A 17,407-nucleotide genomic window follows, 5' to 3' on the forward strand; every position below is an offset into this window, starting at 1 on the left:
AGCTCAGCGCGCAGCCGGCGGGCAGCCCGCGGGCTAGCCTGGCGGGCTCCGACGGAGGCGGCGGCGGCGGCGGCGGCGGCGGCAGCGGCAGCGCCCGTTCCAGCGGAATCAGCCTGGGCTACGACCAGCGCCACGGCAGTCCGCGCTCGGGCCGCTCGGACCCGCGCCCGGGCCCCGGGCCGCCGTCGGTGGGCAGCGCGCGCTCCAGCGTGTCCAGCCTCGGCTCCCGCGGCTCGGCCGGCGCCTACCCCGACCTGCTTCTGCCCGGCGCCTGCTCCGCGCCGGCTCGCTCCCCGGAGCCCGCCGGGCCTGCCCCTTTCGCTCTGCCTTCGCTCCAGCTGCCCGCGGGCCGTGAGGGCGCCCCGAGCTCGGCGGAGCGGCGGCTGGAGGCGCTGACCCGAGAGCTGGAGCGGGCGCTGGAGGCGCGCACTGCGCGGGACTACTTCGGTGAGCGACCTCGGCCGCGCGCCCCGGCCCCGGGCCTCCGCTGTCCTCGTCGGGGGTCGGGGACGACCTCCGGGTAGGCGGCCGACTCGGCCGAGGAGAGCGCTGGTTGGGCCCAGGGCTGGGCTTCGGACGAGGGACCGGGCTGCAAAAAGCGTGTGTCCCTCCCGTGGGGCTTGGGAGCTGACGACGTTTGTTCCCGCAGACGGAGTGTGTGTGTGAACCTCCAGGTCTGGGGCTTGTTTAGGACAGTGGCTTAGCCTCTGGGTCTCTGGGCCGGGAGTTCTGGCAAAGTTAGTGGATGCGTTGCCCCTAATTTAGAGAAAAAGTCACGTTAATAGGCAGAAAAAGCTAATTTTGAATAATTTCTTCTTAACCCTTGGCACTTGCCTCAGCTCATCGTACTCCATGCTTTGTGATCAGCCGGTCAGCCGAAGCTGTGTGTTTCCCTTCTCCCAGCAGTAAGGGGCTGTGAACAGGGGCAGGGAGGTGGCGTGGCCTGGATACCACCGGAGCCCGCCTGATCTGAGGCTTTGATAATGGTAGTGGCTGGAAGTAGAGTCTTTGAGGGAGAAGCCCACGCTGGGGGGGAGGGGGGGAGACTAAGCTGGTCATACTGGGCTGTCCTCACTGTCGCCTGTGCTGTGTATATGGGATGTTTCCGAAGGGAATCCTTTCACATCATTTGCAAAGACCACCAGTCTCTGACAGCCTCCCTTTCTCAGTCTGACCTTGGCCCTTTGATCCCAAGTCCTCTGGACAACTTGAGGCTTGAGGTTCTGAGAGGAGGCCTGGGGAGGGGCTTCGATCCCTCCTTTACTGATAAGCAGGCACCTGGCTTTGGAGGGGGGGGTGGTTATCATGTCTGAGACTGAGGCTGTCCTGGAGTTTGTATTTCATGGTTCATTCCAGTTAGCAGCTCAGGACTGCCCTGAACTGGATCTTGAGAGGGAAGGAGGTTGTATGGGACGGGCAATGGGGGCACTGCAGGCCGAGGGAAGAATGTGGGCAAAAGGAGACAAGTAAGGATATGTACGCTTCCATTATACTCCCTGGGGTTGCAGCCGAGGAGGGGTCAGGTGGTCAAGGGAGTGTGTAGGCCAAAGGGTTGTCCTGCCTTTGGGAGGGGACCTGCTCATCTAGGAGCATCACGGTGAGAATTTGTGGTCTGGTAGGTCCTGTGGCTGCTGTCAGACCGCCTGGGAGCAGGGAGGGAGCAGGAAGCCATTGCCTCTCATGCCAGGCAGGTACCAGGAGCCGAAGCTGGGCTGCCTTCTGAAGAGAATGAGATTCCAGCGCTCTCTCCCGGGGAGACCGCCCCTTTTCCTGTCCCCACTCGCTGCAGGGCCTGGGCAGGGGTGTGTTCTCTGGGCCTCCGTAGCTACTCCTGAATCTTTGTGTGGAGACCGGGACAGGTAGTGGGAGAAGTGAAGGGGCTGGTGAGTCATCCTTTCTAATGGGACCTGCTGCTCCCATTGAAGCCACGTGGGAGTGGGACGTGAGTGATGATAGATCTTTGGGTTTTTTTTTTTTTAAGAGAAGCCAGATCTAGGTAACATTTTCCTGATTTTTTAAAAGCACGAGCAGCTGTTTGCTTGAACTGCTGTTACCTTACTGCCGATGTTCCACATTTTGGAGCTATGAAAGTGGCAGTTTCATACAGATCAACCTGAATAATACAACGTTTTACAAAAGGAAGTCTGCAGGGAGCATGAGCTCAAGAGATCTCTGGTAAACCTCACCCTTGGAGTGTTTTTTTCCTCTCTGTCCATCCCTTCTTCTTGGCGCTGGCACCCGCTCACCTCCTGGCTGCGCTCTGTCTCTCATGGGCATCTCTCCTGACCAAGTTCTGCTGCCAGGAGCCAGCCAACAGCCTCAGGCCTCCAGAACCTCATTGACTTTGGTGACCTCTCTGCCTTCTCTTCAGCCGCCCACCCCCAAGGCCACACCCTGGACTTGCCTCGCTTCAGCTGTCTTCAGTCCTGGTTGCAGCTTGCGTCTCACCGCTACCTCTGATTCCTCTCATTGCTGTTTGCCCTGCAGAACCCTGGCTCCAAGTCAGTGCTGCGGCCCCCTTTTCTGTTGCTATATTAGGCCGCAGAGTGATGGTCTTTAACCTTGGTGCTCTTCTGGGCACCACCCATCACTCTTGGCCTTGGTCAGTTCCCTCTTTCAGTCCCTCAACAGCCTGCCTCTCTCTTTGGCCCTGCCCGTGCTTTCTACTTTGCTGAGAATAATGGGGTCAGCAGTTGCAGTCTTGGCTTCCTGTCCCTTCCCTGAAGGCTCTCAAGTCCATGTCCAGGTCTGAGGATGAAGGTCCTTCCATCTCCAACCTCTACCTCCTCCATCTTCAGCTTTCCTCTTTCCACTGGCCCTTTTCTTTTGTTTATAAATATGTATAAGGGTCTTTCATTAAGCAACAACAACAAAAATAAGAAAAAACAACAAACCCAAACCTATATGGCCCCAAGGTCTTATCCGCCCTTTCATCCCGTCTTCTCATCCTAGTGTCTGGTTGACATCGTCTTTGCTTATCCGCTTTCGATCTCCCCTCAGCCGTCTCTGTCTCCTCCCACTGGACTGACCCAGCCCTTGCTCAGCACCCTGGCGATGCCCCAGCCTCAGCCCCAAACATCAGAGGGCACTTGCCAGGTCTTGTTGGTCTGGATCTTACTGCATCGCAAAGGTGGAGTCAACTCTCCTCCGAAGCAGTCTACTCCTTGGATTTTGGAGGTACCTCATGGTCCTGGTTGTCCTTTTTTTTTTTTTTTCTTTTTGCGGTACGCGGGCCTCTCACCGTTGTGGCCTCTCCCGTTGCGGAGCAGAGGCTCCGGACGCGCAGGCTCAGCGGCCATGGCTCACGGGCCCAGCCGCTCCGGCATGTGGAATCTTCCCGGACCGGGGCACGAACCCGTGTCCCCTGCATCGGCAGGCGGACTCTCAACCACTGCGCCACCAGGGAAGCCCCTGGTTGTCCTTCTTCAGCGTATTTTCATTAAAGTGGTGCAAGCTCATATTTAGCAAAAAATCAAGCAGAACTAAAAACAAATAATACAAGGTCATAACTTCCCCTCTGGCCCATCCTTCTGTTCTGCTTCCAATAGGCAGCCGACTTTTGCTCCTTGGCATCGTGTTTTCTGGTAACTTAGTCAAATGACAAGGTCAGGTTTTCAAAGTTGATGGACAAGAGTGAAGGTGTGAGGGTGGGTCATTTTCACTTTAGAAAGATAAGTCTGGCTGCAGTTTTGGGGATGGATTATCGGGGGCCAGGGTAGGATGCTGTGAGGAAGCTGTTGAAACAGCAAGTGGGATGAGAATTGATGACGTTGAATCGGGCCAGTGGGCGTGAGGGGAGGGAATGAAGTCCAGAGTAGGGAACAGAGGAACCTGATTCAGAGCTGGAGGTGAGAAAGATAGGGTAGACCTGGATGCTTCCTGAAACCTGGCTATGCGAAAGTGCCGTTTTTTGAGCAGGAACCCAGAGCTCTCTTCTGGACCTGAGGTGGTCTGGGGCCATCTGGGAGGTGGATTAGTGGCTCAGGAGAGGGATCCAGGCTGGGCAGAGTGCCAGGAGCCTCGGCAGGGGTGAGCATTCGGGAGCAGATGGCACTGGGCTAAAGCCACGTGTGGAGACCTGTAGACGTGGTGTGTTTGGCTTTCAAATTCTCAAAACATTTAAGTTAACAATTTATTTCAGTATGGAAAGATTTCATGCACAAATCTAGATTTCTAGCTTTTCTTGAAAAATCAGAATCTTTAGAAGTGCTGGCCCTGCATTCCTCCCCGGTAGCCATCAGTGGAGCTGAGGCGTGGCTGTGACCTCCGGCAGCCATGGCTCTCTTCTGCATTCACCTGGGTGCCCACCAATCACTTTTACATTCCTGCCTGGTTTGAGGGCATCTGAACTGTCTCTGCCTCCCCTGGGGAGACTGAGGCATGGGAGACCCAGGACTGAGCAGGGGAATACTCAGTAGAACTGGGAAGAGAGAACTAGAAAGCCAGGTGTGGGTCATATTCTGGAGACCCGAGAGGAGGAGAGGGCCCCCTTTAGCAAGATCAGAAGAGAAAGTCCATAAATCTGCACCGTTAGGAGATGACAGGATGTGGGCTAAGCTTTCTTTCTTGACTGAGGGGAGGGGGAAAATGGGGTGGCTGATGGGGGAGGGAGGTCTTTTTTTAAGGTGGGAGACGCTCAGCCATGGTAAATGTTAAGGAGAAAGATCTGGTGGGAAGCAGGAAGGAGAGGGTTGAGGGCAGCATGTCCTGAAGCGGCCAGAAGACTTAGGGTCCAGGGGGCAGGTGGGGCCCGTCTCCATGCCCTTTGTGGCATGGGAGACCTTTGGTGAGTCTGTGAGAGGACCTCTCATGTCTGGGCTGGACACCTGCAATCTCCACGGTCTCCAGGAGGGCTGGCTAGAGAGCTCCCTAAGGCTAGTGCTGGCCTTTGCCCTGGCATTGCTGGTTACCCCTCTCCTTACCACCCCTCCCCTGCCTGCCAAGCACCCCACCCTGGGGTGGTCCCCAAGTCCACTCAGTTATTCCCTGCAGAGCAACTTCGCTGTCTTATTTCCTTTAGACCTTTGCTCAGATATTACCTTGTCACTGGGGCCTTCTCTGACCATCCTCTTTAAAAATCACACACCCAGACATATTCTTAATCAGCCTTCTTTTCCTCCATAGCACTTGTTTCTACCTGAGATGTGATTTACCTGTTGTCCGTCTCTCTCCACTGGAATACATGCTCCTTGAGGGCGGGGGGGATTTGTTTGGTGCGTTGCAGAATCTCTGGCACCTAAACTATGCGGGGTGTCAGTGTCCGTGTGTTGACTAAACAAGAGAATAACTTGACCTTATTGTACAGATGAAGGAGGTGTGGCTGGGAGGGTCAGGGACTCTGCCCTGGTTGTGTCTATGTGGTCTTCATTCTTTTTGGTTCATAGACAGCGGAAAGGATTTTCCCTCTGTCCACGAGCAGATCAAGGTGAAGGGGCTTAGACCAACTTTCCAGGTATAAACATGTCATTGTAATTTTGATGGTGTGGACAGTGTCAGTTAGCTCTGACTTGCCACATGCTCTGCTAAACTCTTTGAGTCCTCAGACAACAGCAGCAAACCCTAAGTAGTGGTACCCTTCCTATCCTCATGTTAGCCATTAGTAATGGGGCGAAGGAGGCCTATGGAATTTCCTTGCGCAAGATCACGTGGCTGGGCAGCATTAGGACTGGGAGTCAGATGCGTGTCCATTCAAGTCCACACACCTGGTGCTGATCGCTGCTCTTTCCTGCCTCCTCTTCCATAGGGATTTGCATCAAGTGTGGGCTTGGCATCTATGGAGCGAGGCAGGCGTGCCAGGCAATGGGGAGCTTGTATCACACCGATTGCTTCACCTGCAACTCCTGTGGTAGGTAACCTCTCCCCTGTCCCTCTTGCACTGTGGATCCCCTTGCACCTAAGTCCCAGGCGGATGGACCACCCAGCTCTGGCCCAGGCTGGAGTGTGGAGGAGGCTGAGTTGCGGCCCCTTTTCATCTGGCCTAGTCTGCTTGAGAGGCCCAGGCTCCTGGGGAGATCTGCTGGGCCCTGGGGAGGGAGGCGTGAGACCAGGGAGGAGGCTTTTGCTGGCCACAGGGAAAGGCTGCCCTTCTAGCCCATGGCTTTGGAACCTCTGTCCTGGGCAGGGTACTGATGTCTCTCGGTTGCCTGGGTGGGGCTTGTGGAGCCAGAGATGTGCCTTCTGCCTGCCTGGATACGAGGCTAATATTTTTTTCCCTGCAATATATTTTTTGTCCTAATTTTACACACTGTATAAAATATAAATGTTATAATTTAACCTAGACAAAGTTATAAAAAGAAAAAAGTAACTATAATCCAACCAACCTGATAAGTCTGCACTCTTCTTTATCTTCTTACTGTTCTTTCATGCTTTGCCCTGAGAAGACATCTTTTATTTATATACACAAAACATTTTAATATAAAACATTTTATTTTATAAAAGTGTAATATGACTTTGTTATAAAGCAGAAACTAACACACCAGTGTAAAGTAATTATACTCCAATAAAGATGTTAAAAGAAAAAAACGTCTAATGTGTACACAGTATTAAGTCAGATAGTCCTGAGGAGCTATTTTTGCAATAGCAAAAAACCGCTTGTCTTTCTACCCGGGTCTTGTTGCCCAGGGGCAGCCACTTAGTATTTTTGTAGCAACTTCATCTAGTAGGCACCTCCATGTTCTAATAGCATACACTGCTGTTTCTTGATTACCAGTTTTGGAAATGATTTACTTATGTTTGCTGTGGTAGGTGAGGAATAGGTTCTTACGCTGACTGTTCTCCCCTCTCTCCTTCCGTCTTCTCGGTGTAGTCATCGAAAGTTGTGATTAAGTCAATACACCAGGTTTATGTTACTATAATATGACTATGTAAATATTATTCACTGCGAAACCAAGAATTATACTGGGGTTATATCTCCTTTTTTCTCTAGTCATTTACTTTCCCTGGAGCTTTCTCTTTTAACCTTTTTTTCTCCTTGCATTGTTTTGCCTTACCATATCCTTCAGTTTCCTCTCCCCACTCCAGTTGCCCCATTTTAGTAGGCATTCTTTTGAGTTCCCCCTTGGAGCCCCTGGCCTCTCCTCAGTCTGAGCCAGTCGCTCTCCGGACCCCTGCGGAGTGCTCATTCTGTGCCTTCCCCTGTTTATTGGTTGGATTGAATCCACTGTCTCCTAGAAGCTTTCAGCTGCAGGTTGCAGAAAAGCTGCCGAGGAGGCCTAAACTCTAAGAATATTTCTTGACTCATTGAACTGGGAGCCCAGAGATAGGGCTGGCTTCAGGCTGGGATTGATCTAGTGGCTTAGGCCCTATGAATATCTTGGCTGTGTTTCCCTTGGGTTTGGTTTTATCCTTAGGGCGACTTCTCTTATGGTAGTGAAATGTCTGAGGCAGCTTGAGACTTCCATTGGGACGCCACTGGTCTGGAGGAAGAGGGGCCATTTCTTCTGGTCATGTGTTTGGGGTGGGGAAACTTCTTTTCCAGAAAACATCTAGCCAACATCTTGCTGTATATCATTGGCCAGATCATCTCACACATCCATTCCTGAACCAAGCCCCCTGTGGCTGGGGGGAGTGCTGTGATTTGATTGACTTACTTGCCTGAGTCTCTGAACCATTATAAGGGAAGAAGATGGGCTTGGTTTATTTATTTATACTAATCAAGCCCATCCATGGATAGGGGAGTGGATTCAGGTTTCCCTTAAACACACCAGGCTCTCTGAGGTAAGGTTGGTTACTGAACAGAACTTGGAGAAGTAGGGAGGAATCGAAGCTGTGAAACAACCTAAACTGTCCAGCGTTTTGCTGTAGTTGTCTAAGCAGGGCAATGTGGGAGGTAAGTTTTCTGAATTCTTTTGTGTCTAAAATGCCTTTATTCAACTCTCACAATTTGTAGTTTGACTGGGAATAGATTTTCAAATTGGAAATAATTTTCACTAAGCATTTTGAAGTCCTAGATTTATCTTCCAGAAGCCATGGTTACTGCTCAATTCTGATGCCATTCTGATTCTCATTTTTGTGTGTGTGATCTGTTTTTCTCCTTTTGGGAGATCTCAGGAAGAGGGCTGTCATTGAGCAAATCCTGTAATAGCCTCTGGAAAGGGCTGTGAACTGCACAGTTGCAGGGGTTGCCACTTTAACATAGATGCAACAGGAATGGTGCTCCTGGAATTGTGCATTGCAGCTACTTGGCTTAGGATACTTTATGTTTGGTGTAGGCTTTGTGCCATTGGTTATGCTGCATACACACAGAGAGCCCCGTTAGGCTGGAGACTTGCCCTTCGGTTCTGGGAATTTTTCTTGTATTCTTATTTATTCCCTTCTTCTTTCCACTGGTACTGAGTTCAGCAGTGTATGAATCAGGATAATACATTATGACCAAGTTGAGCTTACCTGAAGAGTACTAGTGGAGTCACGATAGAAAATTCGTTACTGTAACTCACCTCATTAACAGACTAAAGAAGAAAAACTATATAATCATCTCAATAGGAGTAGAACAAGCAGTCAATAAAATCTGACATTCAGATTTTAGCAAACTGGAAATAAAAAGGAACTTTCTCAACCCGATAAAAGTTGGTTACTAAAAATCTATGCAAACATCATACTCAGTGGTGAAATATAAGAAAAATGGACCTTTAAAAGAGGAAAGGACAATGACGCCTGCAATCATGTGTTCTATTCACCATTGTACTGGAGGTCCTAGTCATTGCAGTAAGACAAGAAAAATAAATATAGCATAATCATGTAAATATTCATATACTGTTGAACATGGGTATATAAAATAGTGTTGAGATGTCAGTTTTTTCCAAATTGATCTATAATGCATTGCAATTCCAGTTAAGCAGGTTTTTGTGAATTTGACAAGCTAATTCTAAAATTTAAATGGAAGAGCAAAAGGCTAAGAATAATCAAGATGATCTTGAAGAAGAGTAGGTCGGGCAAACTTCCACTACCAGGTGTCAATACATATTGTATAGTTACATTAATTAATTTCATGTGGTACTGGGGCAAGGATAGACAAATAGACCAATGGACCAGAGTGGAGAGTTTAGAAACAGACCCATGTCTGTGTGAAAACTTGATGGGTGATAGAGACAGCGTTGCAGATGGTTCTGGGAAAAGTGGTTATCCATATAAAATAATGAAATTAAATCCAGGTGTATCAAAGACCTAAATGGGTAAAGAAAAACTTGACAATTTTAGAAATAAGTATAGAAACATATCTTTACCAATCTTCTGGTTAAGAAAAAATTTTTTTTCACACAAAAACTGCCAAACTTAAAAGAGGGGATTGACAAATTTGGCTACATTTGAATTAAAAACCTCTATTGGTTAAAAGACACTGTGAAGCACATGGGAAAACAAACCTTATACTGTCACAAACATAACTGCCAACGATCATTTTTGTTTGTTTACAGCATTCCTTTTTTTTATTTTATTGTTTTAATTTTTATTTTTATTGGGCTATAGGGGATGGGTTGGGAAATATCTCTGCAAGTTATGCCCTACTAGGGAAATGTCCATTCTCATTTTCCTGGGATAGCTTTCGGAGCTTTTTCTTTCTTTTTTTTTTTTTTGCAGTACGTGGGCCTCTCACTGTTGTGGCCTCTCCCGTTGCGGAGCACAGGCTCCGGACGCGCAGGCTCAGCGGCCATGGCTCACGGGCCCAGCCGCTCCACAGCATGTGGGATCTTCCCGGACCGGGGCACGAACCCGTGTCCCCTGCATCGGCAGGCGGACTCTCAACCACTGCGCCACCAGGGAAGCCCACCCTAGGGGATGTTTGAAAAGTTTATTTTATTTATTTATTTGGCCGCTCTGTGTGGCATGTGGGATCTTAGTTCCCCAGCCAGGGATCGCACCTGTGCCCCCTGCAGTAGAAGTACGGAGTCTTAACCGCTGGATCACCAGGGAAGTCCCTGAAAACTTTTTATTAAGGAAAAAGTCGAACAGGGGCAAATATATTTTTTCTTTTATGAGTATTCTTATTACTTATGGACTTGTATTCATGTAATGTATTGCAATACCATCATTATTCTTTTTGATGCTCAGATTGCCAGAGGAAGTCCCTTCCAGTTGACTCCTGTGCCCTTTGGACATGTCCCCATTGTTCTTTGAGTACTTCTTTACTCTGGCACAAGATACATTCGGTTTACCTTTGTTTTTGTTTTTAATTTAGTACAATTTACATATAGTGCAGCAAACAGATCTTAAGTATATAGTTCAAAGATTTTGGATAAATGTGTACATTTATATTACTCACACCCCTAACAAGGTTATAGAAAATTTTAAACACCCGAGAAACTTCCATCTTCCCTTTTTTTCAGTTAATCCCCATATGTTCTCCCATCACATCCACTCGACCAGTGTTCTGATTTCTACCATCATAGATTAGTTTTGTCTGTTCTAGAACTTAGTATAAATGCAGCCATAATAGTATGTACTATTTTCTTTCTCTTTTTAAAAAATAATTAATTAATTAATTTATTTATTTATTTTGGCTGTGTTGGGTCTTCGTTGCTGCGCGTGGGCTTTCTCTAGTTGCAGCGAGCAGGGGCTACTCTTCGCTGCGATGCGAGCTTCTCATTGCGGTGGCTTCTCTTGTTGCGGAGCAGGGGCTTTAGGCACGCAGGCTTCAGTAGTTGTGGCGCACGGGCTTAGTTGCTCTGCGGCATGTGGGATCTTCCCGGACCAGCGCTCGAACCCGTGTCCCGTGCATTTGCGGCGGATTCTCAACCACTGCGCCACAGGGGAAGCCCCGCCTTTTTTTTTTTTTTTTTTTTTTGATCTATGTTTTTACATGTATCAGTAGCTCACTCCTTTTTATTGCTGAATAGCATTTTTATTGTATGAATATACCACAGTTTGTTTATCCATTTATCTGTTGATAGATACTAGGTTGTGCTATGAACATTCTTGTACAGGTCATTTGTGGACAAATGTTTTCATTTCTCTTGGGTAAGTTCCAAGGAATGGAATTTCTGGGTCATAGGCTAAGTGTACGTTTAACTTTATAAGAGACTGCCAAACTATTTTCCAAAGGGGCTGTATCATTTTATACTCCCACTAGAAATGTAAGAAAGTTGGTTTATTCTACATGTTTGCCAACAACTGGTTGTTTTAGTCTTTTTAATTTTAGCCATTCTAATGGGTTTGAAGTAGTATCTCACTGTGGTTTTGATTTGCATTTCCCTGACAACTAATGAGGTTTGAGCATCTTTTCTTCTGTTTCTTGGCCATTTATATCTTCTTTTTGTGAAGTCTGTTCAAGTCTTCTCACCATTTTTTTTTTTTTTTTTTTTTTGCGGTACGCGGGCCTCTCACTGTTGTGGCCTCTCCCGTTGTGCAGCACAGGCTCCGGAAGCGCAGGCTCAGCGGCCATGGCTCACGGGCCCAGCCGCTCCACGGCATGTGGGATCTTCCCGGACCGGGGCACGAACCCGCGTCCCCTGCATCAGCAGGCGGACTCTCAATCACTGCGCCACCAGGGAAGCCCCTTCTGCCCATTTTTTAAAAAGTAATTTTTAATTTAATTCTTACTCCCTTTTTTAAAAATTTTTATTTAAAAAAATTTTTGTCCTTGCCATGCAGCACGTGGGATCTTAGTTCCCTGACCAGGGATTGAACCTGCAGGCCCTGCACTGGAAGTGCGGAGTCTCAACCACTGGACTGCCTGGGAAGTCCCTCTTTTGCCCAGTTTTTAAATTGGGAGTTGTCTTTTATTATTTAGTTATAGGAATATATATGGTAAAAGTTCTTTTCAGATGTTTTGTGAATATTTTCTTCCGTTTTTTCTTTTGTTTTACGGTTATTATTTTTGTGACTTAAAATGTTTTGTCCCCTGTTAGGTCATGAAGATAGTCTCCTTTGTTTTTTTCTAGAAGCTTTAGGTTTCTCATGTTTAGGCTGATAACCATTTCATGTTAATTTTTATGTATGGTAAGAGGTAAGGAATTGAGTCTTATTCTTTTTTCCATATGAATATATAGTTGTTCCAGCACCATGTGCTGAAAAGACTTTGCTTTCCCACTTGTATGTTTGTTGAAATATTTATGGGTCTATTTTTGCCCTCCATTCTGTTCCACTGATCTTTTTGTCTCTCCTGACCACAGTGTTACATTGTCTTGATTTCTGTAAGTCTTAAAATAGGGAGTGTAAGTTTTCTAGTTTTGTTGATCTTTTCCAAGATTATTTTGGCTATTCTAGGTTCTTTGTATTTCTATATAAATTTTAAAATTGGCACATCAGTTTCCACAAAAAAAAAAAAATAGAGTGCTGAGAACTTGATTGGGCGGCATTGAATATGTAGATCAATTTGGGGAGAATTGATATGAGAACGTCTGAAGCCATGAAGATGGTTGTCGGAACTGTGCAGGGTCCAAGATTTTTCCCTACATGCAAGCTGACTAGTTAGCCTGCCAGTGTTTCACGGGTGCTGGCTGAAGACATGACCCTCCTGGGACAGACACAGCACTGCAGGCAGCGTGAGCTTCATGTTCACATCGGTTCTGTGTGCCCTCCTTGGTCCCACAGTGGTGACGTGGATGCCAGCTTTGTGCTGCACACGCGGTGGGTCTCTATGCCATGGCTGAGGAACCCAGAGCTTAGGGAACCCCAGGATTTTATAATGGGCTGCCAGCAAAGCTGTGTGACTCTTATCCCAGAGAAGCACATTATCTCTATTTATACTGAACAGCAAACCAACCTGCGTTCTGCTTCAGAGGGAGATGCTATCTCTGTCTTCTAAGCAGTTTGCTCCACAGATGTCCTTGGAAAGATAATTCAGAATGAAAGCTGCAAGCCATTTGAAAGATGTGCAGAAATGGAAGGGATCCAATGGAGAACTGTCTTCCAGCAGTGGTATATCTCTCTATTTATGTAGCTGTTTTAAAATTTCTCTCAGCAAAGTTTGGTTTTGCTGAGTAAAGTCAGACACATCTTTCATTAAATTTATCCCTTAGTATTTTATGGGTTTTTTGGGATGCTGTTATAAATGCATTTTAAAAATTGTAAGTTTAGGAGACTTCCCTGGTGGCGCGGTGGTTAAGACTCCGCGCTCCCAATGCAGGGGGCCCGGTTTGATCCCTGCCCAGGGAACTAGATCCCCCGTGCATGCTGCAACTAAGAGTTCACATGCCACAACTAAGGAGACCGCATGCTGCAAGTAAGAAGCTGGTGAGCCGCAACTAAGCAGCCTGCGAGCTGCAACTAAAGGAGCCCGCCTCCTGCAATGAGGACCTGGCACAACCAAATAAATAAATAGATACTAAAAAAAAAAAAAAAGGAATACTGAAGGTGCTAGTAAAATGTATTCAAAATAATAAAAATAAAAATTGTAAGTTTATTTTCCAGTCACTTGTTGCTAGAATATAAAAATATTTTTGGTTTTCATATATTGACCACCTACTCTACAGCTTTGCTAAACCTACTTATTAGTTCTAGCAGTTTTTTCATAGATTTCTTGTGATTTTCTGTATAACGCAATCACGTCATTTGTGTTTATAGTTTTTCTTTTCTCACCTGTCTTATTGCACTGCGTAGCACATCTAGTATACTGTTGAATCCTAAGGGGAAAAGCGTTTACTATTTCACTATTATGTCTGATGTGAGCTGTGGGGCTTTCATAGGTGCCCTTCATCAGGTGGGGGAGGTTCCCTCTTGCCCCTGGTTAGGTGTTGTCATCTCCTGACTCTAATGGGAATGCCTCTCATAGGTCTGCTGGGGCTGTGGTGTTGACAAGGATGCCTTTTTCTTTGAAAGTTTTTGTTCAATTTGTTTAAACTAAAAAAACCCCACATCACTCATTTCTCCCATCCCCAACCCCCTGTGTCTTGCAACCACCAAATTCTTCTCTGTATCTATGAGCTTTTTTTTTTTTTTTTTAAAGATTCCACATATAAGAGAGATCATATGGCATTTGTGTTTCTTTGTCTGACTTATTTCACTTAGCATAATGCCTTCAAGGTCCATCAGTGTTGTTGCAAATGCCAAGATTTAATTTTCATTCTTTTTATGGCTGAATCATATTCGTGTGTGTGTGTGTGTAATTTTTTTATCCATTCATCCATCAATGGACGCTTAGATTGTTTCCATCTCTTCGTTATTGTAAATAATGATGCAGTGAGCATAGAGGTGCAGATATCTTTGTGAATTAGTATTTTTGTTTTCTTTAGATAAATACCCAGAAAGGGAATTGCTGGGTCATGTGTTAGTTCTATTTTGAATTTTTTGAGGAACCTCCATACTGTTTTCCACAGAGGTTGCACCAATTTACATTCCCACCAACAGTGAACGAGGGTTCCCTTTTCTCTAAATCCTAACCAACACTTGTTATGTCTTGTCTTACTGATAATAGCCATTCTAACAGATGTGAGGTCCTTTGTTGTTAATTAATCGACTATATATGTGTGGGTTTATTTCTGGGCTTGCTGTTCTGACCCATTGATGAATGTGTCTATTTTTATGCCAACAGCATACTTTTTAATTACTGTAGCTTTGTAATACAGTTTGAAATCATGAAGCATGATGCCTCCAGTTCTGTTCTTCTTTCTCAAGATTGCTTTGGCTTTTTAGGGTCTTTTGTGGTTCCATGTAAGTTTTAGGATTATTTGTTCTAAAAATACCACTGGAATTTTTTTTAACATCTTTATTGGGGTATAATTGCTTTACAATGTTGCGTTAGTTTCTGCTGTATAACAAAGTGAATCAACTATATGCATATGTATATCCCCATATCCCCTCCCTCTTGCGTCTCCCTCCCACCCTCCTTATCCCACCCCTCTAGGTGGTCACAAAGCACCGAGCTGATCTCCCTGTGCTATGAGGCTGCTTCCCACCAGCTGTTTTACATTGGGTAGTGTATATATGTCAGTGCTCCTCTCTCACTTCATCCCAGCTTACTCTTCCTCCTCCCTGTGTCCTCAAGTCCATTCTCTACGTCTGTGTCTTTATTCCTGTCCTGCCCCTAGGTTCATGAGAACTTTTTTTTTTTTAGATTCCATATATAGTTGTTAGCATATGGTATTTGTTTTTCTCTTTCTGACTTACTTCACTCTGTATGACAGGCTCTAGGTGCATCCATCTCACTGCAAATAACTCAATTTCATTTCTTTTTATGGCTGAGTAATATTCCATTGTATATATGTGCCACATCTTCTTTATCCATTCATCCGATGATGGACACTTAGCTTGCTTCAATGTCCTGGCTGTTGTAAATGGTGCTACAATGAACCCTGTGGTACATGACTTATTTTGAGTTATGGTTTTCTCAGGGTATATGCCCAGTAGTGGGATTGATGGGTCATATGGTGGTTCTGTTTTTAGTTTAGTTTTCCTTTTTAAAAAAAATATATATTTATTTATTTTTGGCCACGTCGGGTCTTGTTGCTGCCCACAGGCTCTCTCTAGTTGCAGTGAGTGGGGACTACTCTTCGTTGTGGTGTGAGGACTTCTCATTGCCGTGGCTTTTCTTGTCGTGGAGCACGGGCTTTAGGCGCCCGGGCTTCAGTAGTTGTGGCTCACAGGCTCTAGGTGCATGGGCTTCAGTAGTTGTGGCACATGGACTTAGGTGCTCTGCGGCATGTGGGATCTTCCCAGACCAGGGCTCGAACCCATGTCCCCTGCATTGGCAGGCGGATTCTTAACCACTGCCCCACCAGGGAAGTCCCCTGTTTTTAGTTTGTTAAGGAACCTCCATACTGTTCTCCATAGTGGCTGTATCAATTTACATTCCCACCAACAGTAAAACCATTGGAATTTTGATAGGGATTGTGTTGAATCTGTAGATTGCTTTGGGTAGTGTGGGCATTCTAACAATACTGATTCTTGCAGTCCATAAGCATAGAATATCTTTGCACTTATTTGTGTCTTCTTCAGTTTCTTTCGTTAATGTCTTGTAGTTTTCAATATACAAGTCTTTCACCTCCTTGGTTAAATTTATTCCTAGGTATTTTATTCTTTTTGATGCAATTGTAAATAGACTTTCCTTATTTTCTCTTTCTGATAGTTCATTTTTAGTTAAAGAAACAGCAGATTTTTGTGTATTGATTTTGTATTCTGCAACTTTACTGAATTCATTTGTTCTCACAGTTTTTGATAGTCTTTAGGGTTCTCTCTCTCTCTCTCTATATATATATATTTTTTTTTTCTTCTCTATATATTATATCATCTGCAAATAGTGACAGTTTTACTTCTTCCTTTCTAATTTGGATGCCTTTTATTTCCTTTTCTTGCCTAATTGCTCTGGCTAGGACTTCCAATACTATGTTGAATGAAAGTGGTGAGAGTGGACATCCTTGTCTTTTTCCTGATCCTAGAGGAAAAGCTTTTAGCTTTTCACCATTGTTTATGATATCAGCTGTGGGCTTGTCATATATGGCCTTTATTATGTTGAGGTACGTTCTCTCTATACCCGCTTTGTTGAGAGTTTTTATTATGAAAGTATGTTGAATTTCATTAAATGCTTTTTCTTTCTATGTCTATTGAGATGATCATAGGATTTTTATCCTTCATTTTGTTAATGTGATGTATCACACTGACTGATTTGCCAACGTTGAACTATCCTGGCATCCTTGGAATAAAGGATACCTTTTTTTGTATTGGGCTCCTTCACCTGGTGAGAGTTGTACTTTAATGTTTCTAGATTAAGAAATTCATTCTTGGGCTTCCCTGGTGGCGCAGTGGTTAAGAACCTGCCTGCTAATGCAGGGGACACGGGTTCGAGCTCTGGTCCGGGAAGATCCCACATGCCGCGGAGCGACTAAGCCCGTGAGCCATGACTACTGAGGCCCATGCTCCTAGAGCCTGTGCTCCGCAACAAGAGAAGCCACTGCAATGAGAGAGGCCCGTGCAACCACAACGAAGAGTAGCGCCCGCTCTCCACCACTAGAGAAAGCCTGCGCGCAGCAACGAAGACCCAACACAGCCAAAAATAAAATAAAGAAAAAGTAAAAAAAAAAAAGAAAAAGAAATTCATTCTGCGGAGTCTGCTCTGAATTCCACTGAACTTAAAGCAAATGTTTTTTTTTAATTATCAGAACTTCAGTTTACATTTGAGAAACAGGTCTTCATGTGTTTGCTTTGACAATCTCTTACCACAGTCTTGTCAACAACATATTCTATTTAATTTTTTAAAAGTATTAATTAGCGTAATGATAATAACATAACATTAGAGGGAAATTTAAAAATTTGTCTGCAATCCGCTTCTCATCTGTTGGAGGAGGGTGCTGAGAAATGGCACCAGGAGCGTCGGCCCTGGTTCCAGCAGTCCAGGGACCCCCTTCTCAACCCTCATCCTTGCAGGGAGACGACTTCGCGGGAAGGCGTTCTACAATGTGGGTGAGAAAGTGTACTGCCAGGAGGACTTCCTGGTGAGTCAAAGCTGTGCCCTGGCTGGTGCCATGGTGGGAGCAGGGGC

At 45.8% G+C, this 17,407-nt stretch overlaps 1 protein-coding gene across 1 annotated transcript in view; it reads left to right on the top strand.

The window, feature by feature from the left end:
• Positions 1-17,407, top strand: part of WTIP (WT1 interacting protein) — a 29,504-nt gene that overhangs the window by 962 nt on the left and 11,135 nt on the right. Inside the window, exons 2-4 of the mRNA XM_029235834.1 lie at positions 8-447; positions 5,744-5,845; positions 17,293-17,360. Coding sequence (XP_029091667.1) covers positions 8-447; positions 5,744-5,845; positions 17,293-17,360 — 610 coding nt within the window. The remainder of the gene's footprint in view (positions 1-7; positions 448-5,743; positions 5,846-17,292; positions 17,361-17,407) is intronic.

The sequence above is a fragment of the Monodon monoceros genome, unplaced genomic scaffold, assembly GCF_005190385.1.
Source record: "Monodon monoceros isolate NGI ecotype Baffin Bay Population unplaced genomic scaffold, NGI_Narwhal_1 Super_Scaffold_10, whole genome shotgun sequence".
In the NCBI taxonomy this organism is placed as follows: domain Eukaryota; kingdom Metazoa; phylum Chordata; class Mammalia; order Artiodactyla; family Monodontidae; genus Monodon; species Monodon monoceros.